This window comes from Haliaeetus leucocephalus, unplaced genomic scaffold (genome assembly GCF_000737465.1).
Source record: "Haliaeetus leucocephalus isolate CR32 unplaced genomic scaffold, Haliaeetus_leucocephalus-4.0 Scaffold130, whole genome shotgun sequence".
Taxonomy (NCBI): Eukaryota; Metazoa; Chordata; class Aves; order Accipitriformes; family Accipitridae; genus Haliaeetus; species Haliaeetus leucocephalus.
In genome coordinates this window covers 2491710-2509676 of record NW_010972566.1, presented here as the reverse complement: position 1 = coordinate 2509676, position 17967 = coordinate 2491710, and the positions used below count along the sequence as shown (strand labels likewise).

Here is a 17967-nt window from a genome sequence, read left to right as displayed (position 1 = left end):
CAGTCTTGTAATGTTGAACAGGTATCATACTCTTATGCATATTATCACCTACAATTTAGACAGTCAAAGTATAGTGCTTGGTAGATCTCAATCCTTATTATCCACCACATCAGAAAGATGCTTAAACTAGAGCAGGAAAAAAACAAAGAACCACCTTTCCATTTTGCAATTACTGTTTTTAAGAATGAACAGTCTCCATTTTAGAATTTATCCAGGTAGAAATATTAAAGCAATTTGAGCTAAAATACACAAGCAAAACATCTGGTAAATACCCCCTCTTCCCTTCTCGTGGCCATTTAAAGAGTTCTCTAATGAACTATGGAGCGATGGATTTTGCAGGCAAAATCCCGCAAATGTACATACACTGTATCAAATACACAAAGTGATTAATTTGTGTCTTCACAATTTGTCATTTAGAAAATTTTTAAGAGAACCAATCCTAATGCAACTATTATTTTTAGATGAAGTGTTTCCCTGAGGTGAGATGAATTGTGGTGGAAGTGACTGAGAAGTGCTTGTGCTCCTTTTATTTATTTAATGGAACATGAAGTCTGTACAAATTGATTTCTTTCCCCCTGTAGGAAGCTTCTTCCAACAGTCACATTTTGCCTATTATAAGATTATCATTTACTGGACACAGATTTAAATTAGGACATACATGATACAAGCAATCGAAAGGGAAATGATCTTTAACCAGCGCAAAGATTAATGTGCCGACATTCACGTGTGGGAGTTCCCAGCACAGTCAGGAAGGTCGAGGAAGGGCAGCTCAGCTGGCCAGGCACTAGGCATTTATTTCGGGATTTATTTCGGGGCAAGGCAACTGCTCCTCGAGGTACTTCGTAGTGCCTGGCTCCCCGATAACCGCAACGGGAGCCGGTTCCTGCTGCCCTGGTAAAACATAGAAACGCGTCTCATCCTGAACTGAGCCTCATCCTGCTCACCTTTACATCCAACTCTCAAATATATTTAGCAACTCAGTACTACCAGAGAGACTCAAGGGCTCCCTTGGTTCTAGGCAGCACGATAACTCACAATTATCTGCCAGTATCAAGGAGATACCAGCAGTTATCCCGCTAATGCAAGAACACAAGCAACACCAGCATCTATATACAAATTTACAAAACCCTATTTTCAATAAATGCAATTTCAAAATCATGCAGGCAGATTTCTTTGGGGAGCAAAAGCAGTTTTTAACTATCACAAAGCAAACTGAGGATCTGATGCAACTTTCCCACGCTTGTCACCAGCCACCCTATGTCACTGCGGTTCAGCCAGACGCTGGTTAATTGACAACCAGACTACTACAAATCCAAAGTACCTGGTTGGTACATGTCATTTATTGGTACATGCCATAGGTGACCAGGGTGAACATCCTACTCCCGATTTATCTAGGGCAAAACACAAACCAGTGCAACCTGCTTATGCCGACTCAAATCCCTCCCCCTTTCCAGAGCAGAAGACTTTCATATCTTCTGTATAAATAACACGCACAAAAAAGCCATTTCCCTTTTTTTTTTTTTTTTTTTTTACCCATCAAGAAAAAAATTTATGATAGCTGGGGAAGGTTTTGGTACCCTGAAGAGAATGTCTGCTGTGGGTGGGGGGCAACCCCATGAAGTGAAGACCAAGACCTTCCTGCAACCAGTTGGCTTCTGTGGGACTGTCTGGCACAAGGTTTGTTTTGTTTTATAAAAGAACATTACCTATTGTTAGCACTACAGAGATCTAGAAACTGTTTGGAATCATACATTTTATGCTGAGGAATCACATTACTAATACTCATATAGGGTTTTAAACAGATAAGTAGTGTGATAATTATGAACTTGTAAGTATTTATACTCATTTTGCACTGCACTAATAAACTGTGGGGAAAGAGTGTTTACTCTTAGAATTTGGGACTAGAACCTCTTTCCTTTGGCTATAAAGAAAGCACTTGAACTCAGAAAGATATTTTACAGTAGCAATAATGGATCCCAAATCCTTCCTGTGTTATTGCCAGAGGGCAGCCTCCCAAACAAATTCAGTGTTATAATATTGACTTGAAGCTGCTATTTGAATAATACAGCTTAACATTATGGGCTATAATCAAAATAGTATTTTTCTTGGTTCTCCCCCTCCCTGCCAAACAGATAAGTTCCTTGAGCTACCTCATGGAATTTTTCTGATATTTTTATGCTATTTTTTGCATTGCTCAATGGCAAATCAGACACCACCACCACAGGTCAAAAGAATCTACTTTGAAAACCGCACTGACATGTACTGATAGCTACAATCAGAAAATCTAAATTTTAATAACACTCTCAGACAAACTTTTTTATCTTTATGTGTGACCATGGAAGAATTATTTATGGAAACTCAAAGGAAAAAAGGAAAGCTGTTTGGTTTTTTTAATGAAATATAATATTATAATAGTTCATTTGATTCTTATTGAATATAAAGCACTAGTCATGCAATGCGGAACTGGCTACTCATTTCAGATGAGGCAAAGGCATGGCAAGCAATTTGCCTACTGTGGTGTTCTAACACGTTCTAAAACAATGAACTTGCTAATCAGACAACATATAACATGGTGCTATCAAAATGCCCCAAACAGAAAACTATTTACATGTTTATTTTGCATCCAGTACTGACTCCAGAAATGTAAACTTGTTTATGAATCATGCAACGAACCAGTGGGTTAACCAGCACATGAAATGGCAGTGCTGAAAAAAATGTGCCCTTTGCTGAAATTGTCCTTGTCACTAGTTACATATAAATTAGGATGGAATTCATTTCCTCAACTCAAAAAGTTAGTTCTTTCAATTACTTGCCTAAGGTCTTCTTCAGTCAATGGAAAGAGATCAGTATCTCTACAATGCAAATCATTCTATGCCAAAACGTATGTTTAACACCAGACAAATAATTTTTATGTAAGTAAAGTTCAGCTAGGATTTATCTCTTTGCATCCAGTGCTAATACAAATAAATCCACACTGTGATCCAAACGCCTGAAGGAAAAAGTCTGGTTTCAATTGGTCTGTTTTGCTACAGGGGAAATCTCTGTGTTTAACTCAATATTCAAATCCTTTTTGTTATTATTACCACTTTATTACATCAGTGGAGCATTTGCCAAAACCACATGCACAAAGCCTTTAAGTGTGCAAACTAAACTACTTTTAGCGCTTTTTCCTTAGGTAGTTTTGATTTCTTCCTCTAAAACTATGCCCATGTTAGACAGAAGGGATAAAATTGAAGATTCCATCTAAACACAACTTCTGCATGACAAACTGTGCAGACAATGCAGGTTTTTCCTCTTTAAAACCCCTTTAAAAAACAGATTTATTTTTGCCAGAGACAGTCAAATTTAAGAACAAGCTTTATTTAACTCCGTAGTCTTTTTTTTTTTTAATTTAGTTTAGACACTAGAGTTAATAGTGCAAACCAGAAAATTTAAATTAGCCTTCCTGATTGACTCTCTGCAACAAAGTGCTTGTTGAGTCACTAGGACAAGTAAAAGCATGAACAACTAATTCTGTTAAAGAATATAATATCACACAAACAATTTGATGCCTAGGAAGATTTTGCAAAATAATGCAACAATCACATTACAGGCATTTCTGATAGTGTAAGTGGGGGAATTAAACTATCCAATTACTGAATTTATGTGTTTGGATCCCTTCTTCCTTATATTTTCAAATTTTCTCAATGCATTAAGATTCCTTTACAAACTGTAAAGGAATACACTCTTAAATGCTTTGATTATGATGTTTTGGAAGCAGTCCCAGAACTCAGAGAGAACCGTTCTGTTATATACTAAAATCTTTTCTTAGGAATACTAGAGTTTTTCTCATGAGGTAGCACACTGAAGACATTTTGAAGGCCATCTATTCCTCAAGTGATTTAGGCCCGTGAGACCTGAAACATGTTTGGAATTTGAGAACTACTTTTAAACTTTAAAATAATTTCAAGCAAATTTTGTTGGCTAAAGAGGAACATTTCATACCTTGGCAGTTGGATAATCAGCCACGTTTCCTCCTAGGCAGAAGGTGCTGAGAGATAAGCTCCTTTAAATGCCTGCAACCTAAAATACTGCCAGTACTCTGAAATACCAGAGCACGTGCCCCAGAAGAGAAGAGCACCTGCGCCTGTGTCACCCTGGCAGACACCGTGGCATTTTAGCATTCACATCCCTCTCCAAAGCAGCCAGGCTCTGTTGGGCAAGCCATCCTGCTTGGCACTACTGTCCTGGAACAGGAATCTTAGCTGGGGGTAAAAATTAAAGCATTCAAAATAAAAAACCTACGCGTATATTTTTCCTCGTTATTTTCTTTTTTTTCCAAGTAATGTGAGAGAAAAGATTGGTTTTGAAGCTGTGCTGTGGGTGTATCTTGTTCTGAATCCATACTGTGGCTCTGAGGGCTCAGTAGCTCCAAGAAACTTTTGTTCAAACATTGAATGCTTTGAGGCCTGGAAAGGCCTTTGGCATAACTTAAATATGTTGTACAAAATGCAGTGACTTAAAAAATAGTAATAATTTTAATTTAAAAAAAAAAGTCAAAAGAGGACCTTGCTTTAAAATCACGCTAACGTCCTACATACTGCAGTTTTGTCAGTTCCATCCTCAGTTACCTACAAATGAGTAACTACTTTATTTAAACAATTTAAAAGGCCTCTGCTATCTCACTTCATAAAATATGTAATATTGAATTCAACTCAGGTCCACTGTTAATGTCCAATCAATGTTAAAATGTGAAAGGCAAAGAATTCTGAGCTGATATCAGGCACAGTAAACATTTTACATTTCTGAGTAAACCATACCACTCCCTGTAGTTTGATTTTAATACAAATTAGTCAGATTTACTTCAAACTCCTCCTTTTTGACTTCTGTTAAGCTTCCCTGCTCTGACACACTCCACCCATACCTCACAACTTTTCCTTCTATACAGAACTTCCCATGGTCCCTATAACCATAAATGCGTACATAATTTACTTTTGTCACTGAGCCAGCGGAACAGGCACAGTATCCCCTTTAGCTACAACAACACTTGCAAACAGGCTGGACATCCAAAAAACCCATTTCCGGTTTGTTCTGTTTGCAGAAATAAAATTATTATTTACCCCAGTCAAAAACTTTTTCCTTAAGGTAAGACATAACTATTTTTCAAAGTTTCAGATGCACTTAAAGGTTATATGTTACATTAATTCTTCCTAAAAAGCCAGGCACCTTAATACCTAACAGTATTGCTACATCATAGCAAATAAAGGATAATAAATAACCTTAAAACAACTATTCAACTGGTCAATGTACAGAGAGCAAACATTTTATGGAAAATATTTTCTTTCATATAAGGATGCTTCTGGGTTGCTTACTAGAAAGTAGTAATGTGGTCTTACTGGAACTAATACTGACTAAAAAAAAAAATACAGGTCTGATTTTCAAGGGGGAAAAAGTGACATAAAGAGACAATTTCCATCAAAAAATGAAATAATATTGTACAGGATCTTATACTCCTGACTGATCCAATAGACTAACAACAATCTGGGTTCACAGCTGGGTGTCATCCCATAAACACAAGCCCTATACAGCTTCCTTTTCAATAGTTACAGGGGTAAAAATAAATAGAAACAATAAAAGGTTACTTGATCTTGCAAACATGATGCAAGCTGGATATTTGTTAAGATTAATTAACTCACTGAGAGAGTTATAATTTCAGGGTTTTTCTTATTTCTATAATTCTGAGAGGCATATTACAGAAATACACAAGGAATCCGATGGCTCAGTCATAAATCACTTGACATTTTTAGAGAGAAAGGAAAATTAAAATTTTAGCATGAAGCAGCCAGATCGTCACAGCTCAGTGAGAGGAAAAATAAAGGATCATGAACTGGTGGTATTTTAAGAAGCTGTTATAGTTGGTGTTTTAGAAGTACTGAAGACTAAATATCTCAACAAAGGATTTGGGTGTGGGATGAAAATAAGTAAATAAATAAATAAATAAAAGCAGCTTTGCCAGCTTGTGCTCCTTATCTCCAAAAGAAGACTCAAGCCTATCTGTCAAGCAACCACCGCTTCATACCCATTCTCCCTCTGCAGCCTCTCTTTGTGCCAGCGTTTTCAGCCAGAATAGTCAACAAGTGTTATACAACACTGGTTACTCAAATAAGCAAGTGAGCCGTAAAAGGAACTTCAAATTTGGCAGTATGAGCAGAAGTGAAAAACATGCTGAAGATGAACTGAAGATACAGAGCAATATCAAGAACATCAGAAATATGGAAATGCGACTGAAACATTTAGAAGGAAAGAAAAGGAGATCCCAGTACAAACTACTAATCTAATTATTTAAAATGTACTTCAGAGACAAAAGGAAATTTTACAAACACACTCAAGAATTGGCTAATAATTTTAGCTGAAGAATAGTACAGTGAACTTTTAAATGTATTTGATAATTAAGGTTCCATAAATAAGACAGTAAGTGTCCCATGGTCATTAAGTCGTGAGGAAAGCAGCAGGATGAAGAAAAACAACGGAGAAGAGCAAGAGTACAAGACTTCAGGTGGATGCCTTCGGTATGTAAGGACACACTCGGACAAAAGCACATATATATGTTTACACACAGAGGCATGCAAGGAGAGAGCAAGTCTGGCTATGATGATACAGGATGAGCAGAGAAAACAAACTATTCTGTGAAGAACACTTGCATAGTGAAACAAATATCCAGCTCATCTGTTGATCCAAAAATAGACATTTAAAAATAACCACTGACACCCACAATCTATTGGGAGTGTTCTCCAATTTGAAGCATAAATCAAAATAAAATCAAATAAAATACTAATCAGAAATGAGGCGTATTAGATCTGTAATATATGCAGGCTTCAGTGGCTTAGCATTTCCTAAGCCTGGATGACAGCGTATTTGTTTACGCACAGTATTATGGAAGAGTCATCTATTGAAGGTCAAACCTAGACAGATGTGCAAGGATTCAGAATGAATAACCAAGAACGCAGCATTTAATGTGAGTTTTTCTGTCATAGCAAAGGAAGTTATCTCGGCAGAGGAGATCTTCCACTTTGGTGCCAGATAAGAAATTAATCCCTTCTGCATTACCCCCTTTAGTGTTTGTGGCTGACATTTGTAGTGCACCACAGCAGTTGTTGTGAGAAGCTGGGAACGGAACCATAAAGACCTACCACAGAATTTGAACTATTTGCAAAAAACATTGATATATTTAGTTGATAAGCAGGGATTTAGATAAGGCCTAAATATAAGACAAATTTTTAGCCTAAATACCTTAAATATGTTTACATATGGTATGTAGAATAAGGTACTGTTGTGTTGCAATTACAAACGTACGCTAGGGTTTTGTACTCAGAAGTTTTTGTAACAGCTTAAAAACAAATAACTGACAAACCTCAACTTGTTGTGCTACTGAACGCATGCAGAACTCATTAAAGTCTGTTGAGAAGAAATGATTAGCGTGCGTGTAAGTAACCAGCCAAAGTCCAAAGCTCATCCCCAGGCAGCAGTTAGTCAGCCCCTTCAATGATAAGAAAGTTCAGGAGGCACTACCTCCCGCCTGCTCCCGCACACGGACGCGTTTTTTGCCTCCTGCCTCGCTTCTGTTTGAAAGGAAAGTGGAAGATAAGCCTGTCTGAACTGACATACCAGATGTTTCTGTAGGACTGGCTCTGAGCAGTGTACTGGGAAGCCTGAAGCAACCACAGCCAACCAAGCAACCATGCCAATGCGCGTCCCACCGTGGGGAAAAGGTGTCCCCATAAATACGGATCAAGCAGCGAACAGTGGAAGATGCTGACCGTCGAGGAGGGAATCATGCAAAAAACCACAACACAACACCAATACACGTACGTGTGAAATTCTTCTTGACTCACTTCCTTGTGACGGGTGGTGCTGGGGTTTATGCGCAGCATGAAGAAAGCTGATGTGTCCTTACGAATACACAAATATAGCCCACAGGTGTAACTTTCAATATTCTTCCCTAGGCAGTGCAAAGAAACCCATCTTCTTTACCAGCACAGTATCGCTGCTAGCAGACGAAGGAATTGCTGACATCTGTCTGGAGTCCGATACTGGAGGCCAGCGGGACTCGAGGAGAGCACGCGTCTCCTACAGCAAACGCGCAGCTGCCTTCAAACCACAACCGGCCAAAGCAAAACCACGCCTGGGGAGAGGGCGCAGAACAGCGACTCTCTTGCAGCAGGTATTGCTCTTGTGTCCTGATACGAAGGACACGCTGATACTACATTTGAGAGCGGGTAAAAATAAGAGCACAAAGTGGCTGGAAGCCTTATCCTTTCAGAGCATCACGTGCCCTTTTGCTCCTACCCTACCTATAACAACACTAAAAGCAATGAAGGATTTCAGGAAAAGTGATGAGCAGTATACTAACTGACAAAAAAGCAGCCGGTTCTGAGATGAATAAATGTATTTCTATATGCATTCTTGTGCGTACAATGTATATCTACTTAAATTTCCCAATTTAAACTGTAGAACCAAGGATCTTATGTCAACTTTTACCTAGCTGGAAAAACTGTGCAGCAATTGTAATAGTTCTGTGGTGAAGATGGTTTCAACGTAACTTTTTTATATGCTCTAGTCACCAAAAAGCAGTTGTTTTACCTCTTGATATTGAGCAATGCCCAAGGTATCCCAGTGGGAGTGTTGAAAGCAGGTAGCAATTTCTCTCCAAGCTCCACTGCCTTTTTTCGGAAAACCTGGAAGTTAAGAAGAAACGAAGTGTTGGAAAACGCACTAAATTCATTTAGAGAATACCGTTACGGAGCGTATAGTGCAAGTCATCTCAGCACTACGAAGCATCCCTGCTTTTTTAGAGTGACACCGAAGGAATGAAGCAGCACATCCCATTTTCCATGACGCACAGTGACGGGAGAACTCAAATCACACAGCGACGATGCCCAGACGACCTGCGTCTGGCACGACCGGCATCAAGCCCGAGACGTCAGCGGAGCCAGACCCGCTCCGGTTTGCACAGAGCTGCTCGCCGGGTGCTCCGGGTTCAGGGAGGGAGGAGAAGGGCTGCTGGATCCAGGCTGGCTCCCCGGCAGCTCCCTGCGCCGAGCGACAGACACCTCCTCCCGGAGCAGCGCGGATGCTGCTGCAGAAACGTCGCCTTTGCTCCGTGGGAGGTTTATTAGCGGTGGCTCAGCGGGCCGTGGGAACCCGGGCTGGATTGCCATGTACCTGCTGTACTGCAAAAATATGCAGCACAGGAGATCTGCGGCAAAAACACATACACACCCCCCAACAAAAAAAAATTAAAAAATATATATTTTATTTTTTTTTCCCAGCACCACAGTCTTTATGGACTCAGGTGGCTTATACCCAGATGGTATCGATGCCATGATTAATCCAAAAATTGGAATATACCCCTACAGATAACTGAGACTTAACTAATCTTTAGCATCTAAAGAGTTTCAGCTTTCATCTTAAAAACAAGAAGCAGAAAGACCCCAGATGCTTAACATGTGCCCACAAGAATGACAAAAATATAACACCAGGAACTTTTATGTCCAAAGTAACAGTTACAAAGCCAGAACAAAGAAGATTTTGCTCTCCTTCAAGTGCCAGCTCGGCTCAGGTTACATTAACCTGACTTTTTGAGCAGCGAGTGCTCTAGTAAGAGAGTTTTTAATTAGAAGCAATACTGTTCCAACTTAAATATAGAAACCTATTTAGTAATTTCAATATGTGGATGTTCAAGGCCTATTTGCTTGGAATTACACTGGGATCCTGCGCAACACTGAAAGGGATTATCCCAGGTGTAGTAGCCAAAATAGCAAAGTCACCTTCATCGTTCTCTCTTTCTAATAACGGCTCCCTTCAATGCATTTTTTTTCCCCTCAGACATATTTATGATGAATTTTTATTTATTTATGTATTAGAAATCAACTTGTACATCTGATGCATCTCATGGTGTAGCCAAGTACAGCACAGCAAATTTTGGAGAAGGAAAAAGAAAAATGCATATATGTTTATTTGGATACATAAAGACATTTGCTGGTCAAAACGAGGTAATGATGAAATTTCTTTCCACACAAATAAAATACAATTTATAAAATCCCACTTTCTAAAAGCCACCTTGAGGAAAGGTTTTTCTTACTAAAAAAATATGTGACCAGGAGAGAATATAAAACTCTGGGATAATCACGTTACCATAAGGAAGCTCCAGTCTACCCCACAGTCTCTTCATATGACACGGATCTCAAGATTTCTGTGACAGCAGTCCAAGATTTAGCATTACAGTACAAGATATTTTGAGGGAGGTTAAGCAATTTGAAGCCAAATTATGGCTGGAGTCAGAAAACTTTTTCGAGTGGATTGCATGGGAGCACTAGGAGAAACTCGAAGCAAGGCAGCAGGGAAAACAATTTGCTTGGAAATCCCTTCATAATCCATGTTATTTCTGACTTCCCGGTTTACCAATTGTGTGGATTCTGCTGAGAATTAGTTACGGATTTGTGATCTTCATCCAGCACATAATTCAGTCTCCCCAAGGGTTAAAACCTTTGAGGGACACTCAGAAACAGCTGGTGCAGAACATAATTATCTCTTAGTAGACCTCCTTGAGAGGAGCAAGCGGCAGTAATCCCACCAGGAGCACACAAGCTTTCCCCTCCTTACCTACGCAGCCACATTTTTCACCTTGGTCTGTTGAACCCAAACCCCTGCTTTGCTCTTTCAGGACAAGGGAGGCCTCCCCAGCCTTTCACAACGTACGGTGCGATCAACTCATCAGCTTACTTTAGCATCTCTGCCCCGAAACACCAGAGTATTAACAGGAGAGCAGTCACTATGACCCCCCTCAAGCGATGGGCACACAAGGACCCCGAATTTCTATAGAAGCATCTGCTGTGCAGCATAAACCCCTGCCTTTTGCCATATGCAAAGGGGGTAGATATTTTATTTTATGGAATGTGGTTAAAGGTGCCAAATGTACTCTTTTTAGATGCGTATTTAACGACAAGAGATCTCCCTTTCAAAAAGCACGTAGATATGTAACCACAGCAGTGGCAGCAAGGCTCAGTAACTGCTGTACCTTACAGGCTGTATTAATCCTTCATCATTAAAAAGATTACATGCAAGCTCAGAAAGAGGTCTGTTACAATAATTGCTTCTGGACAAAAATGTGACATTTTAGTATCTTAATTAAAGATTCGATGTACAGCGATAATGCTTTACTTTCAAATATTTCTACCAACTCTCACATATTTTTTCAATTCTATTGTATTTCTTTTATAAAGTAACAGCCCAATTTCTTTCAAAATAGAATTGCCTACTTCATGGAAATGTAAAAAATAACAGTTATCAAAAAATAAACACATCCAATATGAAGCAGTAAGGAAATATTGTTCCACATATGGATATGCAAGGAAAATGTAATTCACTCCTGATAAGGACAGTGCTCTGAACACCAAAATGGGAACCAACGTTGTCCAAAATGCACCTCTTCCAATGTAGTAAACAATTTTCCTAGTAGGCAACCATTATACAACTTTGGAACAAGTCTTGAGGTGAAGGTGCACTTCTTGTTTACAAGAGAATTTCAACAGGTTATTACTAATGCATGCTAGTGATTTTCCTTCCCCTTCCAAAGTTACGAAAAAGCCAACTATGGACGTTATCCAATTCTACCTCCAGGGTAATTTAACATGGCTGAACAACTGACTGCTAATCACTAGCTTATACGTAGAACAGTATAGGCAAAAATGACAAGAATACAACAACCCCTCTGAATGACCGAACACAATAAATAGCAACTTCCCGCAGCAAAATTATGCTCTTTTGGAAAGGGTAAAAGGGTGAAGATTAATAAAGGAACCACTTTATTTCTCAATTTGCAGCTTTAGCAGTTAAAAAATAATAATAGGAAAAGTGGGTGTTGTTAATTATTGCACACCATCCACAGTCTTCACTGTATTTTTCTTTTGCAGAAACATCTAATATTGGACAAGAAATAAATATCATACAGGGTAAGGTATTTTTTCGGATAATAAAAGTAAATAAACAATAGAAGCTTCTACTTAATATCTCTATTGCTGACATGAATTTCAACTTTTTGCTAAGCCCTAATCTCTCCCAACTATTGCTCAGTAAAGTCATTTTTTGGCAACCAGAAAGTATGACAGCCATTACGGAGATGCACAGAGTAAAGGCAGAAATGACAAGAGCACAAAAACGAGAGACATTATGTATAATAAAGGAAAAGATCTACAGCAAAATTTGCCATCCCAGTGGTTATCTTTAGAGGCTCGAGGACTTCTCCCAGCCTCCTCCTCATGGATGCTGAGCCAGCAGTAACGAAGGCTTACTTACAACAAGTATTCCATCAGGATCAGGCCTGGCAGAAGCCATTGCAGCCCCATGCCTGCACCCACCCTTCAGCCCACATTTAGTACTCATGGTTTAAATATTTACCTACAAGTCTAAACATCTACAAACCACTCCCAAGAACCCCATGACTCGCTCCACGGTTCTATCGTATCCAGACTGCACACTTTTTAAGGAAGAGGGACTGTGGAGTTATTTACCTGACATATCAGCTGTCCCTTCATCAGTAAGCCACTGTCATCAATCCCTTCTTTTAAATTGAGGATTCAGAGGAAAGTACCATGGCTACCTTTAAAAAACAACCAAACCACTAAAAAGGGCACTGACATTTAACTCAGCTAGATACTACATGTCGTGGTTTAACCCCAGCCAGCAAGTAAGCATCCCGGTGTGGGATATACTGGGCATGACATCACATGGCATGGAATGTCCCTTTGGCCAGTTTGGGTCAGGTGCCCTGGCTGTGTCCCCTCCCAACTTGTTGTGAGCCTCCAGCTTTCTCGCTGGCTGGGCAGCAGAAGCTGAAAACCCCTTGACTTTAGACTAAACACTACTTAGCAACAACTGAAAACATCAGTGCCATCAACATTCTTCTCATACGTAACTCAAAACCATAGCACTGTACCAGCTACTAGGAAAACAACCAACTCTATCCCGGCCAAAACCAGGACACTACACTACAACAAAGAAACTTATTCTAAGTGAAGCACAGCAATTTAGGGAAGAAAATGATAATTGAAACCAGTCAGAAACACATGATCAGCGTGTAATGCTATAAAGTTTGGTAGGATACTGAATACTTTCCCAAGCATTTCTCTCCAACCTAATTTTTCCCAGAAGACAGATTTTGGATGTGAGAGAAACCTTCTTTTTAAACTCAAAGTATTACTAACATTTTTTAAAAGGTTTATGTAAGATCTCTAACAAACTTGTATGATACTGATTCACACTGTGTGAAGGTCCTGTGTAAGGAGGACTCCTCCGTGGAATAAGTACACAGACTCCTTCACACTCTGCAGTCCTACTCATAATTAAAATTAGCACTAAAGCAAATTAGATACTTACTATAGTCATATAATAGATTAGACAGAAGATAGAGTTACTACATTTTCTACTGAGATCTCTGTTTATATTAGCAGGCTGTGAATTGTTAGTTAAAATAAGCTCAATGCTCAGTAAAGCAGCACCTTCCTTGTTCTTTTGAGTTACCAAGCTCAAGTGCCTTACAAACACAAAAGTCACTCCAAACCATCACCATTACTCCAAGCCAGCAATTTATTGAACAACATTTGAGTAAGCAGCAACACGTAAACAAGAAACCCACCTCGCTGCTGCGCACACTCGGCTTTCCTCTTACTGTTTGTTCATTCCACAGGCAACACACATACCAAGCCAGGGAGCAAAACATTATTTTTTCACTCCATTAGATGTTCTTGATTGTTTTTTAAATACATATAAATATTTTTGGTCATCATAAGAGAGAACAAACTAACTTGGGAACTTCCCCTACCACACAACCACTGCACAGGCTGCTAGGAGATATGCTTTTGTACAACACCATACCGATGCACGTTGTGATTCCCAGTGCCAAAAGTCATCCGCTCCCTCAGGAACTACAATCTGCATCTTTCATTCTAGTAGGACTATTACTGGAAAAGGTAAGAAAAGCAACCACATTTACATATACAGTAGTTCCATCAGCAGTTTTCCTACAGTAACTGGTTTTCTAATAAAAATTTCCTGATTTCTCTCAAATGTGACCTTAACTCAGTGAAGCACTCTTGCTTAGAAAAGCAGTTTGGGTATGAGGTTTTTTGGTTCTGCTTACTTTGTGCCACTGATGCAAATGTAGAGGTTTTGGATGTGAATTAGGACAGAGACACAAACTTTGAATGAAAAAGAAGTTGTGAATTTAATGAACCAAGTTTTCCAAATACCCACTTAATTTAAAGTAGTTATTTGCATTCTCTACACAACCTTGTGGTATGCAGATATCCAAAGTGTGTTTTATGATTTTTTTTTAATGGCTTTAGAGAAGAAGTCTTTTTCTTTTAAAAGAGATCGTTAAAAGAGGTCATACATCCAGAACTGCGTTGCTCATGTTAGAAGACTCAATCCCAAAATCAATCAGATTTTGCAGACTCTTGTGTCCATTATCAAATCTTATTAGGGAAAACAGAAAAATGAGGATCTGCCTGCAAAAATGGAACCACAGGGCTAAAACCAGAGTTGTCATCTGGTGAGCACTGACTTTCATTATAGTGTAAGAATGTTCTCTCCTCTGGGAAAACAAAAAAACATTTCCTCTGGCTGGAATGACAAACCCCTTTGAAAACGTTAGATTACCTCATCATAGATTTAATTGCTGTTGCTAACCAGGAAGAAAAGAAAACACAGGAAACAAAGAAATATCTTAGAATTGCGTATGAGGCACATCTAATTGAAAAAGAGTATAACATGGTACAATATCATAAATTAAAGAACAGCCAGAATTCTGCCTTAAAAAGTCCTCCATACAAGTGAAACCAGAAGTTAAATTTTAACACCAGAGGAAAAAAATCCTATGCTGGGGTTTTTGGTGTGGTTTTTTTTTTTTTTCCCAATTGACAAAGACATTTTCTCCACATTTTTAATTTTGTCAAATTAAGCATTTTTCATTTTTGTTTTATATTTACAGACAGAAACTGACAAGCCACTAAGTAAGATTTATTGCTTTCTTTCCTGTACCTGACTGCCTTTCCCAGTAGGGTAAGGAATGAATATTTCAGTGCAAAAGCAGGAAACAAGAGCAGAAAAATGGACAGGGACAGGCCACTTTGCTGCTCTTCAGAACACTGAATAGAAATCCTTTCAGTGTAACAAATGTTGATTTAGGTTTAAAGTGATCTGCTAACAAAAGAGAACTCTCTTAGAAGAACTTGTTCCAATACCTTCTTTGCTGAAAGACAATCCAGGATTTTTGCTATGTTTGCATTTGTTTTATTTTTAGAATGAAAGATTAGAAATGCTACAAAAATTGTGGCACTCCACCTGACATACCAGAGTACTTGAAATAGCGTACGCTGAATTCTTCCACTATCTTCAATACCAAGCGATATCATGTTTAAGCATCATATTATTTGAAACCATTTCCTATAACATATTTTCAGTGTTTATGACACCTGGATAAGTTACCCAGCTGCTGGCATTAATTCAGCAGCAATTAGTGCTTTTACAATTACTGTCACCTTGACACTAGCAGGTGGTTTTTTGAGTTTAATTTCATTCAGTCCTCACTTACTCCTGGCTGAGCCAAGTCAGTTATGAATTATCTGTGCTACAAGGTGAGAATACAGTTAATAACATTTCTGAAAACAAGTGTTGGAGGCAGTCACGCCAATGTGGTAACCAGCACCAACAGAAGGAGCCCACTCAGGTGCCCAAACCAACCCCCCCAACAGGGACATCCCAGGCACGGCCAGCCCGGACAGTGAAGAGCTGACCATACTCTGGAAATTTAAATTGGCACCAATTCTGTAAAAGCACCATGAAGGAAACAATGTCTCCCTTAGCTCCTTTACAGAGCGTGGTTTGTCACACCTTCATATTGAGAATATTGACCGGACAGAGCAGCATTTTATTTTATTGAGAATTTAAATAAGTCACCCCCCTCCCTGGAGATGAGCAAAATGCAACTGGTCGGGTTTCTATCCCATCGGGATGCCGGCAGAGGGAGCACAAATTAAGCTGTTACACAGCACAGCTCTGGGGCATCTTGGGGTTAGATGTCAGAAATCCCAGGAAAAGGACTAAATTAAAGAAAAAAAACAAAAACAAAAACAAAACCAACTTAGTTTGGTAAATAATCTCGGATGCTCCCCTCTCATTAACATTCTCAAAGCAGCACTAGTTTTCATACAAATCTCTCCCTCACACCTATAAACAATGTCATGGCTGTATAAAGCAGGAGGAATGTTTCATTTAAAAATCATGACAATCTGCAGCAACTCCCACAATCCTGCTCGGCATCTACTGTCATACAGTGCCAGGCTGGAACCTCTTAAAAGACAAATGGTTTTCAGTGGAAAGAGCCTGGAAAATATAGACCCTGTAGTAAAAGGGGGCTTTCTGTCTCAATCTAAGCCTGGAACAGCCACAGGACAGTATTTATAACGAGATCTTCAGTATAGGAATCCAAAGCTTGTATTTGACACATCTGTGAGAGCAGCAGGCACTGGAGTGCTCAAACCTTGCGAAAACTCTTGGCACCCAAGATGACGTGGAGATTCAGGAAGGTGCACATAAGTTTCCAGCTTTTGAAAATCACGACTGTAGAACCTCCTTACTGGAGAGATTCAGGTTGCTTGTGGTATGTGTGAGCAACAACTCTCTCTCACCTGCAAACTGCTAAAGCAGTACGTGTCTTTCTCACAACGTGAGGAAATAACAAACATGGGTAAACTTTTAGATTTGTACTGCCCTTTCCAGAATACTCCAGTATGCTGGTCACCAGCTTGTAGAAGCAAATCCACTTTAAAAAGATGCTTATTACAAAAATTAGATTACATTTTGGGAAAAGAAAACAATTTAAAAAATCCCTTCTTTTATTCAATTAGCCCTTTCTGTTATGGTTTCACTGATGGCAAGAAAATTAATTTTCTTTTCTAGCTGATTATTGTACCAAAGAAGTCACATAGTACCATGAAGAGTCCCCCCTGCAGAAAAGGCTGTAGACAACTTAATCAAATGGAAGTAACTGGATTAGTGAGAGATTTCCAGATTTAATCCAAACGTACACAGCAACAAGCACAAAACCCCTCAAGTTATCAGCAGTAGGCTAACACATGTAATTACTTCAGTAGTTTTTTTAACTAAAGAATTTCTAAAATAGATATATTGTATTTGAAAATCTTATTTTAGCAAGGCCAGTAATAAATGGTACAAACTGGCAGAAAGAAGTCAAGGCATAAAACAAAGAAATATTAATGTACAGTACCTTATACACATCTGACTTGCACTTTAAAATTGGAATGAAGGAAGGAATTGCTAACTGCAGAATTAAAAAAATCATAAAGGAAGAGTTTGTTCCAGTTATATTTAGTCACTTCCTTTTGTGCTGTTCATGTGTATTTGAGATTGCTTACACAGACAAACTCCAAGAACTATTTAACAGGAAGAACTCTGAGACCACAAGAGGAAAAGTAACTGCTAATTTATCCACTAATGTCAGAAAGCATTACTTTTTTTTAATGTTTATATATGCTTGTACAATTAAAAGCTTAGCTACAACCCATTAGTACCTGGAAAGCTAATGAACTGACCATTTAATAATATCTCTGTTGTGATAATTCAAGAGAAGGTGGTAATGAATGTAGTAAACTTTAACGATTGCCTGTAATAAAAGGAATTAGTTAGGTATAAAAGCGTTCGAGAATTCCTCACCCCAAACTCGGGGCAGCCTGAGTTAATTTTTCAAGAGATGCGATACACAGCATGCACAATGAGTAATGAGTTGGATTTGCTGCATATGTGCAGATCAACTGCACGCTGGCAGCTGGCTCCCGAGGCCCAAACCACAGGTAATAAGACTCATGCCTACAAAAGCTGGGCTCAAATCTTAAAATTCTGAAATCCCACACC

The 17967-nt window shown here is 38.9% G+C and overlaps 1 protein-coding gene across 1 annotated transcript in view; it reads right to left on the bottom strand.

Moving 5' to 3' along the window:
- The window catches only part of MAN1A1 (mannosidase, alpha, class 1A, member 1), a 110693-nt gene that overhangs the window by 55736 nt on the left and 36990 nt on the right, over window positions 1–17967 (bottom strand). The window contains exon 4 of the mRNA XM_010585848.1: window positions 8620–8714. Within this exon, the coding sequence (XP_010584150.1) occupies window positions 8620–8714 (95 nt within the window). The remainder of the gene's footprint in view (window positions 1–8619; window positions 8715–17967) is intronic.